The sequence below is a fragment of the Erythrolamprus reginae genome, chromosome 1 (assembly GCF_031021105.1).
Source record: "Erythrolamprus reginae isolate rEryReg1 chromosome 1, rEryReg1.hap1, whole genome shotgun sequence".
NCBI lineage: Eukaryota > Metazoa > Chordata > Lepidosauria > Squamata > Dipsadidae > Erythrolamprus > Erythrolamprus reginae.
Window position 1 is genome coordinate 32,402,287 of NC_091950.1, and position 14,776 is coordinate 32,417,062.

A 14,776-nucleotide genomic window follows, 5' to 3' on the forward strand; every position below is an offset into this window, starting at 1 on the left:
AAGTTGCGGACCCTCTCTGAGGGGGTCAATGATTCCCCCCCCAGGGTAATGGATGGACAGATGGAGTTGTCCTTGGGAGGCAAAACCCACAGCCACTCCGTCTTATCCGGGTTGAGCTTGAGTCTGTTGACACCCATCCAGGCCCCAACAGCCTCCAGGCACCGGCACATCACTTCCACCGCTTCGTTGACTGGGCATGGGGTGGAGATGTAAAGCTGGGTATCATCCGCATATTGATGATACCTCACCCCATGTCCTTGGATGATCTCGCCCAGCGGTTTCATGTAGATGTTAAATAGCAGGGGGGAGAGGACCGACCCCTGAGGCACCCCACAAGGGAGAGACCTAGGAGTCGACCTCTGACCCCCCACTAACACCGACTGCGACCGGCCAGAGAGGTAGGAGGAGAACCACTGCAGAACAGTGCCTCCCACCCCCAGCCCCTCCAGCCGGTGCAGAAGGATACCATGGTCGATGGTATCGAAAGCCGCTGAGAGGTCAAGGAGCACCAGGATAGAGGATAAACCCCTGTCCCGGGCCCGCCAGAGATCATCCATCAACGCGACCAAAGCGGTTTCCGTGCTGTAACCGGGCCTGAAACCCGACTGCCGGGGACCTAGATAATCAGCTTCTTCCAAGGACCGCTGGAGCTGGAGTGCCACCACCTTCTCAACAACCTTCCCCATAAAGGGAAGGTTGGAGACTGGACGATAGTTATTAAGGACAGCTGGGTCCAGGGAGGGCTTCTTGAGGAGGGGGCGCACAAGCGCTTCTTTATAGAGTGATGGAAAAACTCCCCTCCCCAAGGAAGCTCCGTGTCACCTCCCTGCTGGCCGAAACCAACCAGGAGGGACACAGATCCAGTAAACAGGTGGCGGAACTCACAGCTCCAATGGCCTTGTCCACTTCATCAGGTGTCACCAGATCAAACTCTTCCCAGACAGGTGGACAAGTACGTGCCCCAGTCACCTCGACTGACTCATTGTCAGTCGACTCTGTTGTACAATTGGAGTCGAGGTCGGCCCGAATCCGAGCGACTTTATCAGCGAAAAACGTGTTAAAATCCTCGGCACTACTCTGCAAGGGCTCCCCAACTCCCCCCTGATTAAGAAGGGAGCGGGTCACCCTAAACAGAGCGGCCTGGCGGGATTCCGCTGATGCAATCAAGGCGGCATGGTACGCGCATCTTGCCGCCTTGAGCGCCACTTTGTAAGTCTTAATAAAAGCTCTTACAAGTGTTCGATCGGATTCAGACCTACTCTTCCTCCATCGCTTCTCTAGACGTCTCTTTTAGCGCTTCAACTCCCGGAGCTCCTCGTTGAACCATGGGGCTCTACGGGGTCTAACGCCTCGGAGAGGTCGCAAAGGCGCAATCCGGTCAAGAGCCCCCGCTGCAGCCGTGTTCCAGGCCTCCGCGAGAGACTCCGCCGAACTGTGGACGAGTGCCTCTGGAATAACCCCAAGCGCCGTCTGAAAGCCCTCTGGGTCCATCAGGCGTCTGGGGCGGAACATCTTCATTGGTTCCGCCTCCCTGCGGGGAAGGATTGGAGCCAGGAAGTCAAGCCGTAGTAGAAAATGGTCTGACCATGACAAAGGCAACACTTCTAAGCCCCTTAGTCTCAGACCATTACTCAATTGCTCGGAAAGGAATACCATGTCAGGTGCGTGCCCTCCCTCGTGAGTCGGACCCTGTACTACTTGAGTCAGGTCCACGGCTGTCATGGTGGCCATGAACTCCTGTGCCAACCCAGAGGTTTCGCCGAGTGACGGCAGGTTGAAATCCCCCAGGACGATGAGTCTGGGGAACTCCACCGCCAACCCGGCTACCTCCTCGAGTAGCACAGGCAGGGCTTTTGACACGCAGCTGGGAGGCAGGTACGTGAGAAATAAGCCCACCTGAACCCCTAAGTCCAACCTCATCAAGAGAGACTCGCAACCGCAATTTCCGGAGCAATGAGTCTACGCAGGCAAAGGCTCTCCCTGGCTACAATAGCCACTCCTCCCCCCCTTCCCTGGGGTCGAGGTTGATGCCATATCTGAAACCCGGCTGGGCAAATTTCAGAGAGAGGAACACCTCCCTCCGGGCCCAGCCAGGTTTCAGTAATACATGCCAGGTCGGCCTCCTCATCCAGGATCAAATCCCGGATGAGGAGAGCTTTATTTACCACCGACCTGGCATTCAGCAGCAGCAACCTGAGCCCAGGGCCAGAGTTACACTCACCACCAGTACCCAAGATCGGGCTCACAGAGCCAGAACAAGGGACTGTTATTAGGCAACGATCCCTCGTTCCCCTGGAACGGCTAACTCTGTGGCCCCCGCCATATCTGCCTCTCCCCAGCAACACAGGGGTATTCCGACCCTCTGGCCCCCCAGAGATCGGCGACCCCCCCTCCCCTGCCTCCCGAGCGTCAGGTGGGCCAGACCTATCATTCACACTACTATCAAAAAATTCATCCATACCGCACCCCCCCCCACCCCCGCCCACCATTCCATTCATAACCACAAGCAAATTTATCCCAATCATCCATTACTTAGAACCCTAATAACGTTAAAAATCAATTAAATTAATAATAGTATAAAATGGCAGTTAATAACAATTTAAAAACACTAAAAACTGTTAAAAATATAAGTGTTGTTCTAAATTTGGAGAAATAAGCATAAATAACTTGTGCTATACTGATGATGCCACTTGTTGCCACAACTATCTTCTGAAATGAAGCTCTCCTTGAAATTCATGTGACTCTGATTCCAATAGCATTCAGAAAGATTTTGAAGACCTGTCTCTGCTCCCAAACCTTAGACAAAGGGGGTCAGGGCACCTTTTGAATTATGTGCTCAGATTTGCCATCTTGCTTTTTAAAAAAAAATTATGGAGTTTTTGTTGCTTTCTGAGCTTGATTAAGGGGCGAGTACAAGTGCACTAGAGTGCCTTCCGTCCCCTGTCCTATTTCTCTCCCGTATCTCCTATACCATTCTTTTTTTCCTATATTTCTTCTTTTCTTTCATTGATATATTTTATTCCTATATCTTCTCTTCTCTTCTTTCTTAGATATACGATATCTTTCTATGAATATATCCTCTATAACCTTCATTATATATTTACTATATATAACCCTCATTATGTAATGGACAAAATCAATCAATAAATAAAAATAAATAAATTTCATTGCCCAACTAGTTAACTTCATCGGTGCTAGTGGCTGTGGAGTTACTAGCACTGATGATGTTATCTTATTGGGTAATGAAATTTCTGCAAGCAAACAGCCAAACTCAGAGAACACCAAGGACTCCACAATTCATCCCTGATCTACATAGGTTGTCTTTTGTTTTGCTTTTTAAATCTGCTTTTACTTTTTTGCTGGTGACGTTTTGGAATTGTGTTGCATTTTATTTTGTTATTGTGTGAGCCACACAGTTATTCGGAGCCAGGCAGCATCTAAATTGCATGAATGAAATGTAAATTAATAGCTGGAAATGCAATCAATCTGTAAGCTCTAGTAATGAAAGTCAAGGACCACAGTGAAAAAAATAGCATTAATAATACAAAGACTAAATTACTGATAACATGTGTATCTCTACATATTATATTATATTATATTATATATTATATTGTTATGTTATGTTATTATATCACATTGTATTATATTATCATGGCCTAGCTCTTAGGAGAAGTCTATATTGCTTGGAAAAGTGGAGGAAAAAGATGATTATGAACTTCAGCAAGGTAAATTGACTTCACCTTGATCAATGCTGCATCCCTGGAAGACACGAGGGGCCAAACTAGGTGCAGATCATCCTAGTGAAAGTCTACCAATGGAATGGAATGTAAGAATGACCTTGGATGATGGGGTAAAAGATGATGCCTTTGGAATGAACAGATATAAGAGTGAGGAGCCTACAGCCGAGTAACAGGCAGAAAAAGAAACTTAGAAAGGATCCTCCCAACTTATCAAATGTTAAAAAACGATGGTGAGAAATTTGTACTTTCATATTTGCAAGATTCTGTTAATGTAGCCTTACAATAAAGTATAATTAATTCATCTTATTTCCTGTCTCCTTGCGAGGATAACAATCAATGTGGTTGTTATAAGAGCAGACATTGACTTGATGGCACAAAATCAATCAATCAATCAATCAATCAATCAATCAATCAATTATAGCCTAATGTTAATGGCACATAAAATACTGGTTATTACATGACATTGCCTTTTAAACTGATTATTTCACACTTCCCCTTGTACTGAGCATCAAATTAAGCTAATTACCTTTTTCCTACTTAGCTAGCCACCATTCCATGCCACTGAGCTGTTTTACATTTTCTCCTCCTAGTATTTTTAACATTTTTATGAATCTGCTAATCTTCAGCAGACGTATTACATGAATAGATACAACAGTGGTGATCAGTTTAAACAACAGTCCTGCGCTGGTAGGCATGGCTTTTTGGAAAGATATTATGGAAATAGGATGCTAAAGAATAGTGTCTTTTTTAAAAAAAACTACTTTTAAGCTATATTACAGTGGCCCCCCAAACTTGGCAACTTTAAGACTTGTGGACTTCAACTCCCAGAATTCTCCAGCAGCTGCAAATAATAATAAAATAAAAATAAATAAAATAAAATAAAATACTCTTGTGTAGCTTCTTCTCTGGCAATATTACACTGTTAACCAGAGCATACAAAACATTTGCCAGACCAATCCTCGAATACAGCTCACCTGTCTGGAAATTGCACTGCATATCAGACATTAAAACAATTGCAGAAATACTTTACAAGAAGAGTCCTCCACTCATCTACTCGCAACAGAATACCTTATTTCACCAGACTTGAAATTTTGGGCTTAGATAACTTAGAGCTACGTCGCCTTCGATCTGATCTAAATGTAATTCATAAAATCACCTGCCACAATGTCCTACCTGTCAATGAATACTTCAGCTTCAGCCGCAACAACACACACACATAATAGATTCAAACTCAATGTAAACTGCTTGAAACCCGACTGCAGAAAATACGACTTCAGCAACAGAGTGATCAATGACTGAAATGCACTACTTGACTCTGGTTTCTTCCCCAAACCCCAAGAATTTTAACCTTACCCTGTCGACCTCATCCCATTCGTAATGAATCGGCAAGGGGTGTGCATATGCGCACCATCGTGCCTATCATCCCTGTCCTACTGTCATATTGTCCAAATTTACCTATAGTTACTTTGTTTGTGTTTGTAGCATACCTGTTATCTTGTTCACGTTTTGATTATTATTATTATTATTAATAATAATAATAATAATTTATTAGATTTGTATGCTGCCCCTCTCCGAGGACTCAGACAATAATTAACCGGACCAGAATATCTCCGGGACCGCCTTCTGCCACACGAATCCCAGCGATCAGTTAGGTCTCACAGAGTTGGCCTTCTCCGGGTCCCGTCAACTAAACAATGTCATTTGGCAGGACCCAGGGGAAGAGCCTTCTCTGTGGCGGCCCCGACCCTTTGGAACCAACTCCCCCCCAGATATCAGAGTTGCCCCCACCCTCTTTGCCTTTTGTAAGCTCCTTAAAACCCACCTCTGTCGTCAGGCATGGGGGAATTGAGACTTTCCTTTCCCCCTAGGCTTATAAAATGTATGCATGGTATGTCAGTATGTATGATTGGTTTCTTAAATTGGGTTTTTTAAAATTAACTTAAATATTAGATTTGTTTACATTGTATTATTATTTTTGTTAGCCGCCCCGAGTCTATGGAGAGGGGCGGCATACAAATCTGATTAATAAATAACATTAATAAATAAATAAATACATTAATTAATTTCTAGGAGTTGAAGTCCACAAGTCTTAAAGTTGTCCAGTTTGAAGACCTCTTCTATATTATGATCTTCCTGGATTCTATACCCTATCACATAACAGACTATCATCATTACATCTAAACTCTGTTGCCAAAAGAAAATTTTCTTCCATTTTCCAATTTCATAAAGATGATTTGAAGAGAACATGCAGGATTTCAGGGTGAGGACGTAAAGAATTTGCCCACTTGTAGAATCCAATCATGTGACAAATGGACCCTTTTAAATGCTGTTCAATAACTGAAATATTTGATCTAACACAACAGAAACAATCTACTCGATGACAGCTGTGCATCTGAAGCATTCAACAAACACAAACACCACTTACCATGCCTTACCTGGAAATAAGCTTTATTGAACATAGTTGTAAAATTATCATTTTTTTCAGTTGAATTGCTGAATCATCAGCACAAACTTTTTTCCACAGATTTTTTTTTTAAAAAAACCAAGCCTCATCATTTTTACTGTATTTCTTTGTGCTTTTTTTAATATCAATATGCTCAAATGTTATACTTTGTTTGCTTTTAATATCCAAATTATTTGCATATAAGTTTATTTCCCCTTTTCTCATCCTAGGGTATTGAAAGAACATATAACCATAATAATTATAATAATAACTCTTGCTTAGACAACTCTTTTTTTTAATGAAGTTAAAAGCTGAGATAATTTACGGGGGAAAAAAAAGATTTTCAAATTTTCATTACCAACTCATAGAAAGGGAAATTTACAGTGTATTGGAAAATTGGCTAAAGATAGGTATGGGATGGAGCCAGGTAGCTGAAAATATTTTTTACAGGTTTTATTTATTTTTGTAAAAGTGATTTTTGTTTTAAAATTTTGCTAAAATAATAAAATAATATTTCACAATTTGCACAGAGTCTGATGAAAGGGCAGAGGCCTTATCTTCTCCGTGGTTGGAAATGAAACCAGATCAGCTGGCCTGCCTTTTGCTGTGAAGAGTCATTTCTTTTCTTCCTTAATTAACTTTTCCTATATTTCTTGATCGATCTCGTTTTGAGCAGAGGTTGGACTATGGAAAAACTGTGCGCGCATGCACGCTGGTGGTTCCTGCATTGAAATTCACCATTGCCAAGTATTGTTGCCTCCTCTTCCTGGCACGAATGCACCCCACTTGAAAAATACAGACTGATCCATGTCCCAAGTTGCAACTGAAGCCACTTCCTCCTGGATCAGAGGACCCCAAAGCCATAACTCTGGGGACAGTTTTGTGACGAGAAAGCGGAAACTCGGAAGGACTTGATGCCTTTGTTCAAGTCAGTCCGTCTCTAGAAGTAGCTCTCCTGTTTCTTTAATTTCCTCCTCCATTTACTCTTAGTACTTTGCCTTACAAAAAAAAAGGATGATATATTTTTTTTATGGAACTGCAAACCTCACTGGAGCTATACAAGCATCTGTCTGCTGGAACATTTTATTTTTTTGCATGTGCACATGTGTATGTTCCCCCTACCCCATTTTCTCAGGCTTGTTATCATTGAAGGCACTTGGTTTCCATGGCATTTTAGAAAAAAAGATGGTAGTTTGGTTTTGTTTGTCCTTTAAGGAGGACAAAGCGATGTTCACTGGGAATGGGATGTGGGAGGAGCAGGGCCAGGGCAAGTGGGCTTGGGTTCAGAAGACCACAGGGGAGAGTGTCAGGGATGTTTAGGTGGCCACGCAAGCAAACTCTAGACAAGCCAGTGTTGCTCTCGTCACCATAAATATGTCCTGGACATAGCAGAACACATGCAAAGCAGAGGCCACATATAGTTTCTAGCAATTGCCATGAGGAATGTCTTCAACCACTCTGGTGCCTTGGGTTGCTTCCTGCCTGCGGCTTAAAAACCTAAGTGTGGAAGGAAGGTGGAGGTGGGGGAAATGCCAGCTCCTCTCATACCCTGTTTGACAGTGAGGTGAAGGGATTTGTTTTTTTCTCTCTCCTCCGTGCTCCTTCTTGCTCTCTTCTTTTATGAAATCTCTTTTGGGGCAGGCCATTAAGGTTCCATGGCAACAAGCAAACTAGTCTTTGAAACAAAACAAGTCATGACTTTGTGCTTCGACAAGAAATCCTATAGCTCTTTTGACAAGAGTTCTCCCAATTAATGGTTGGGTATGTTGTGGGTGGGTGGGTGGGTGGGTCGATGTCATTTGATTCTCCTGTTGTTCGTTTGTTACTCCTTCACCACAAGAGCACCTGAAGGCCTCTCTCCTTCACGTCCAGAATGGTACATTTATTTACCTGCAGTTGCTTGTTTGTTCATTCCTTTTGTTTCTTTAATAAACCCCCAATGTGTGCGTATATATATATATATATATATATATATATATATATATATATATGCATACTTTTTAAAAAAAACTTTATTTGAGTCAGTGTCATCAGTCAGTGGAGGAATCTTTGGTAGGTTTGTTTGTTTGTTTGTTTTAAAAACGTTCCCCTTTCTTCATGCCAGTGGGTGGTACATCTGTGTTATAGCCTCTGCCGGAATAAGGTCACCTCTGATGAATTAAGACAGACACAAGAAGAACGACGGGGAAACTCCGTATATGGGGCAGTGTCCTGACTGCTTCTGAAGGTATATCTAAACAAAACAAGGAAAAGGAGGAAAGACAGTTAGTTACCTTTCCAATTAGGCTGCCCAATTCATTCAAGAAACCGGTATGCATGGGGACATGGCACGCTATCGTTTGGTGATTGTGAACCAGCTCAAAAGTTTTGCTTCACTCATGACAAGTCAAGAATTGCCCTGCTTCATGAACTAAAGGTCTATCCTCAAAGTATTGCTTTGCGAGCTGTGACGGTGGTACAGTGGTTAGAATTGCAGGCTTAGCCGGGGTGGTGCAGCAGGTAGAGTGCTGTACTGCAGGCCATTGAAGCTGACTCGATCTGTAGGTCAGCAGTTCAAATCTCATCATCGGCTCAAGGTTTATCTATCTATCTATCATCTATCTATCTATCTATCTATCTATCTATCTATCTATCTATCTATCTATCTATCTATCTATCTATCTATCTATCTATTCAATTTTTATGCCACCCTTCTCCTTAGACTCAGGGCGACTTACAACATGTTAGCAATAGCACATTTTAACAGAGCTAGGCTATTGCCCCCACAATCCGGGTCCTCATTTTACCCATCTCGGAAGGATGGAAGGCTGAGTCAACCTTAAGCCGGTGATGAGATATGAACCGCTGACCTTCAGGTCTACAGTCAACTTCAGTGGCCTGCAGTACAGCGCTCTACCTGCTGCGCCACCCCGGCTCACATTGGTTGACTTAGCCTTCCATCCTTCCAAGGTGGGTAAAATGAGGACCTGGATTGTGGGGGTGATATGCTGGCTCTGTAAAAAAAGTGCTATTGCTAACATGTTGTAAGCCACCCTGAGTCTAAGGAGAAGGGTGGCATAAAAAAATGAATGAATAAATAAATAATTCTGCTGATTGCCAGCAGTTTGATACTGACTGGCTCAAGGTTGATTCATCCTTCCATCCTTCCAAGGTCAATAAAATGAGGAACCAGATTGTTGGGGGCAATATCTGACTCTGTAAATCGTTGGCTGTAAAGCGCCATGAAGCAGTATATAAGTTTAAATGCTATTGCTATTGCCCCAACCCCTTTTGAAACTTTGTACAGCCCCAAGAATTATTTTCCTTCAGTTCTAACATGTTATGAAATCATACATCAGATTGGGACACTACTGGGAGAAGTTAACAAGCCCACATACGGTTGTTTACATAATCCGATTTTGTGCATTCGCCTTCCACAATTGAGATATCATCGATAGCAATGTCTCCTTCAATGCCTCGGCCACGGATGCCTTCAAAAACGATCTGAAATGGAAAGAAAACATAACACCGACATTAAAAATCAAATCCACGTGAGACACAAGAGGAGCCTTTAATACGATGAAAATAGAATATCTTGTTGAATATTCTTCTGTTCTCCCAACTAACAGAATTCAAAGATATTTCATAATTGGAACACCTGCACCCATAGAAAATGTATCATAGTTGTAACAGAGATGTATGAAACCTTTTGTCCAAGTTTGCAACACGTTTACACATCCTTGATTATGTGAAAACAGAAATTCATGACTTTGTAGTCATCAAATCAATGTGCCATTTTTACAAAGGTAGAATTAGCTAGATTACAAGTTAATTTACTTTGAAACACTAATGTTTCATTCCCCAATGAAAATGTTTATAAACTTGCTATTGTCTTTACTTCCAACTTCAGAACATTGCTTACTAGTTCTATGAAAATGTTAATCAGATAGCTATTGTGTTTGTTCCTCAAAAGATTTGTAAGCAAATCCTATTCCAAGTTAATTGTTCAATTATCCACTCTCCATCCTGTGTTCCACCAAAAAGAAAAAACAGAAAGAAAAGAAAAGAGAAGAAAAGAAAAGGGAAAAAAAACCTTACAATATATGTTAAATCACAGGCTAACAAACATGGAGTTCTATGAGTTGTTTCCTTCCTTCCTAGAGTTTTCTGAATTTTTTATTGTTTTTTTTTTGCTATATGGTTCACATGTGTCTCAGTGATGTATAAAAGCATGAACACTCACTAAAGTTTGATATATGTTTTATTCAAAGTTCTAGTGTAGAGAACGTTCCATGCAAAATATGGCTCACAATTTGAAATTATAGGATGGATCCAGACTTTTGATTCAAGACCATGAAACTAAACAGTTGAAATGCATTCCTGAGAATATTTCAATACTTTCCCATTTATTGATGCTTTTTAATGGTTTAAAAACACTAGAATGAAAAAGGACTTTTTAAAGATGTCATAAAAGAAGTAGAAGTGGTCAAATGCTTTTCTCAGGATTTTTGCAGCATTTATACCTTTCCAAACAGTGTCTTGTATTGAGCAGGAGATCTCTATACCAGGGGTCAGCAACTCACTGCTCTGGAGCCACATGTAGCTATTTCATCCCTCTGCTATAGCCCACTGTAGCCAATTCCACAGTCTTTTGACTAGGACAGGGAGAGGAAAAAGGATGCCATGCAGAAGATTCTATGGTGGGGGAATCAGATTTCTGGTTGGCAGAGGAAAAAGGATGCCATGCTAGGAGGAGACTCTATGGTGGGGGGAACTAGATTTCCAGTAAGCAGAGGAAGAAGAAAATCATGCTAGGAGGATACTCTATGGTGGGGGAATTGGACTGACATGCTCCAAAATTGAATGGGGGGCTTCCAGTTAGGACCTTTGTGGCTCTTTGAGTGTTTAAGGTTGCCGACCTCTGTTTTATAGCATTCCAGGCAAATAGTTGTCTAATCTCTTCATAAAAACCATCAGTGATCCATGGAATCTTTCCTAAACTCTCTTTTAGTTTGTTGAGGTCAGCTCTGTTAAAGTATAAGACATCAGTTTAACTTTCTTCACTTTGTTTACTTGTGCCTTCATTATGTTGAATTCCAGTACGACGTGGTCACTCTCTCCCAAAGTTCCCATAATTATAACCTTTTCTATTATTTCATCTTTGTTAGCAAGAGATGTCTAGTAAGACTGAAGTCCAATATAGCAGAACCTCTAGCTCCCTCCTCTACCTTTTGGATGACAAAGTTGCCAGCTAGTTTCATTAGGTGTTCTCCGAACCTGACTGTTTGCTTGAAGATGTGTAATGAAGACCATGGAAAATGTTACCTAGTCAGATAATTAAAAGTTAGCAAGCAAATAACCAAGCTCAGAGGACATGAAGGACTGACCATTAGCAGTCATTTTGTCAGAATATGCACAATATGCTCTCGGTTGCCTCAAGTGCTTATTAATCTTAACAGTGATCTACTACAGTTAATGCTGAAGGGAAGTGGCTTGATCTGGAGCGTTTGCAGGTCCCCTGCTGCCTTTCAGGTCTATGATAATTTGCTATGGCCAACTCACCACAGGATTTATTTATTTATGTATTAGAGTTGAAAGGGACCTTGTAGGTCATCAAATCCAACCCCCCGCTCAAGCAGGAAACCCTACATCTCCCCAGCCAGATGGCAGTCCAATCTCCTATTGAATATGTTGAGTGTTGGAGCGTTCACAACCTCCGCTGGCCGGCCATTCCATTGGTTGATCACCCTCACCGTCAGGAGGTTCCTCCTTATTTCCAGGTTGAATCTCTCCTTGGTCAGTTTCCATCCATTACTCCTGGTCTGGCCTGCTGGTGCTATGGAAAATAGCGTGACTCCTTCCTCTCTATTGCAACTACTCAAGCACATGTATACTGCTATCATATCCCCCCTGGATAACACGCTGTGGGACAAGAGTTACACCAATATCAAAGGAACAGAGGAATAGAACCATTTTAAAAAGAGATGAAAAAGGAGGGACAAAATGAGCCAGGGTGGCGCAGCAGGTAGAGTGCTGTACTGCAGGCTACTGAAGTTGACTGTAGATCAGTGGTTCAAATCTCATCACCAGCTCAAGGTTGACTCAGCCTTCCATCCTTCCGAGGTAGGTAAAATGAGGACCCAGATTGTGGGGGCAATATGCTGGCTCTATAAAAAAGTGTTATTGCTAACATGTTGTAACCTGCCCTAAGTCTAAGGCATTAAAAAAAAAAATCAAATAAATAAATAAATAATAAATTAAATTAAATTAAATGCAAAAGACAAAAAATAAAATATTATTCTAATTTATTTTAAATAATTAAATTGAATTGTTAAATTGCCCCGCAGTGAGTTGTCCCACAGTGAGTTGGCCACGTGAATTGGCTGTGAGGAGTTGGTCATGATGAGTTGTCCCATTCTGCTGTTTTCCTGCCTCTTAGTTCAATTGTTTAAGTAAGTATAAGACATTTGCTGGAAAAGGTAGCACATTTTTTAAAATTAATTGTGATCAGAAAAATGTCATTTCTGCACATTCTTTTTCCTGATGCCCTATGGGACTCCAATGTGGTCAGTTTAAGGGTATAATTGTTGTACTCATTAAGTCTGGCACACACAAAAAATTATTCTGAAACAACTTCAAAGGCCTTTTTGCAGAGATAACAGGAATTAAGCAATGCAGGAATAGTATTCATGCTGAACTATTAACTGAGATTTCCTCCCTCCAGTTTAAATTGACTAAACACTGAGGATAATTTCATAAAATGAAATGGGAATAATTTGGTATTAACAAAGAATTAACATAGAACAGAGGAATCAATTGGACAATATCTAATCCCATTCACAGCTTCCCAAATACCATTATGTCACTAATTTAGAGCATAATTCCAGGCATAGCTAATGAGTCCAAATTTTTGTTTTGTTTTCAGAGACTCTTGGGATTACTAAGATAGAGTACACCAGATTCATCTTTTAAGCAACATTAAGTAAAAAAAGAAAAGAAGGACTTGTCTCCAGAAGTTGTGGCTGGTGCTCCAGCACCGGAGATTTTAAAGAAGAAATTGGACAACCGTTTCTCTGAAATGATATAGGGTTTCCTGCTTGAGCAGGGGATTGGACTATAAAAGCTCCAAGGTTCCTTCCAACCCTGTTATTTGGGTAAGTAAGTAAATGGATCACCATATATCTACTGCAAAATACTGAATAACCACTAGCTATCTACAAAAATATACAGAAAAAAAATGTTTGCTGGCATCTAGTGGACATGTGGATGTGGTAGCCTAGACATGAACAGTTCTAGCACAATGTAACTTTGAAACAAGTCTAAGGCTTGTTTCTTCTCCTTGATTCAAGGTAGCCTAGAATCTCAAACAGTTTTGCACCATAAATAGAAGAAGGTTTGAAACAAGGAATCAGTACTACTGAGAAACCCAAGGATGTAAAATCTCACATGAAAAAATGCATCATTATCTCCAGAGGTTATCTGTTTGTCTGCATTTATTACTTTTCCACATTTATCAATATTTTTACAAATAAGGCAGTGAATATAACACCATACTCCTACTTCCTCTTATTTTTTTCTCTCTCTTTTTTTAACAAGCTTTTGGATCACTTAAACTTCCTTCTTTCAAAGTACAGTGGTACCTCTACTTAAGAACGCCTCTACTTAAGAACTTTTCTAGATAAGAACTGGGTGTTTAAGATTTTTTTGCCTCTACTTAAGAACCATTTTCTACTTAAGAACCCGAGCCCAGAAAAATTTCCCAAGAAATTTGAGAGCGTCACGAAGGCCTGGCCAGTTTCCTGCCATTCCCCCTTTAATCCCGGCCATCTGGGCTGCCAGAGGAGCCTTTTGGTGGCGCTTAAGGAGGCTTTGGCAGTCCAGAGCAAATGAAGCATTTTCATTTCTCTGGGCACTTGGACTGGGAATAAACCTCTGCCAGCGCCCAGAGAAAAGAAACATTCCCTTCGCTCTGGGCAGCCTAGGAGTCACCACAGCGAATGAAAGGTGCCGGCTACAAAGGGAGCAAGCGAGAAGAGAGGGGTGTCCTTCAGCATGGGAAGGAAGAGGCAGCAGGTAGCAGCAGCCAGTGTATGGGAGGCAGCCTCACGCCGGGTGTATTGGAGGCACGTGCTCCTCCTTACCACCTCAGAGTCCCTCTTTTGTTTTTAAGCCTTAAAGTTTTGGATTTTTTTGATTCCCCTCACCTCACCTTCTTCCTTCGGCAGCGACTGTCCTCCTCCTCTTCTTCCGCCTCCTCCTCCCACACAAATTCCAAGCTTTTTTCCCCCCTAATGGGTTTGCATGCATTATTTGCTTTTACATTGATTCCTATGGGAAAAATTGCTTCTACTTAAGAACCTGGTCACAGAACGAATTAGAGGTACTACTACCATATTCCAAAATTTCCATCCCAACTGATCTTGCAACCCTCTTCAGGCACACAAAGAACAGTAATATGCAATGTAAGTCCTTGTGACTAGCTGGAAGGTGGTAATTATCTTCTGGACTGGTTGCATCCAATGCAAACTACTGTCTTTTGTGACATTAAGTTCAAGTCCTACCTTCTCTTACTATTCCTAAATAGAGGGATAAACAGAGGGATAGAATCAAGATC

General features: G+C 41.7%; 1 protein-coding gene across 1 annotated transcript in view; it reads right to left on the reverse strand.

Annotated features, from left to right (window-relative positions):
* Positions 1 to 6,265: 6,265 nt before the first annotated feature.
* Positions 6,266 to 14,776, reverse strand: part of MDGA2 (MAM domain containing glycosylphosphatidylinositol anchor 2) — a 574,798-nt gene continuing 566,287 nt past the window's right edge. Inside the window, exons 16-17 of the mRNA XM_070738239.1 lie at positions 9,561 to 9,666; positions 6,266 to 8,416 (exon numbers count right to left, since the gene is read on the reverse strand). Coding sequence (XP_070594340.1) covers positions 8,328 to 8,416; positions 9,561 to 9,666 — 195 coding nt within the window. The 3' untranslated portion in view covers positions 6,266 to 8,327. The remainder of the gene's footprint in view (positions 8,417 to 9,560; positions 9,667 to 14,776) is intronic.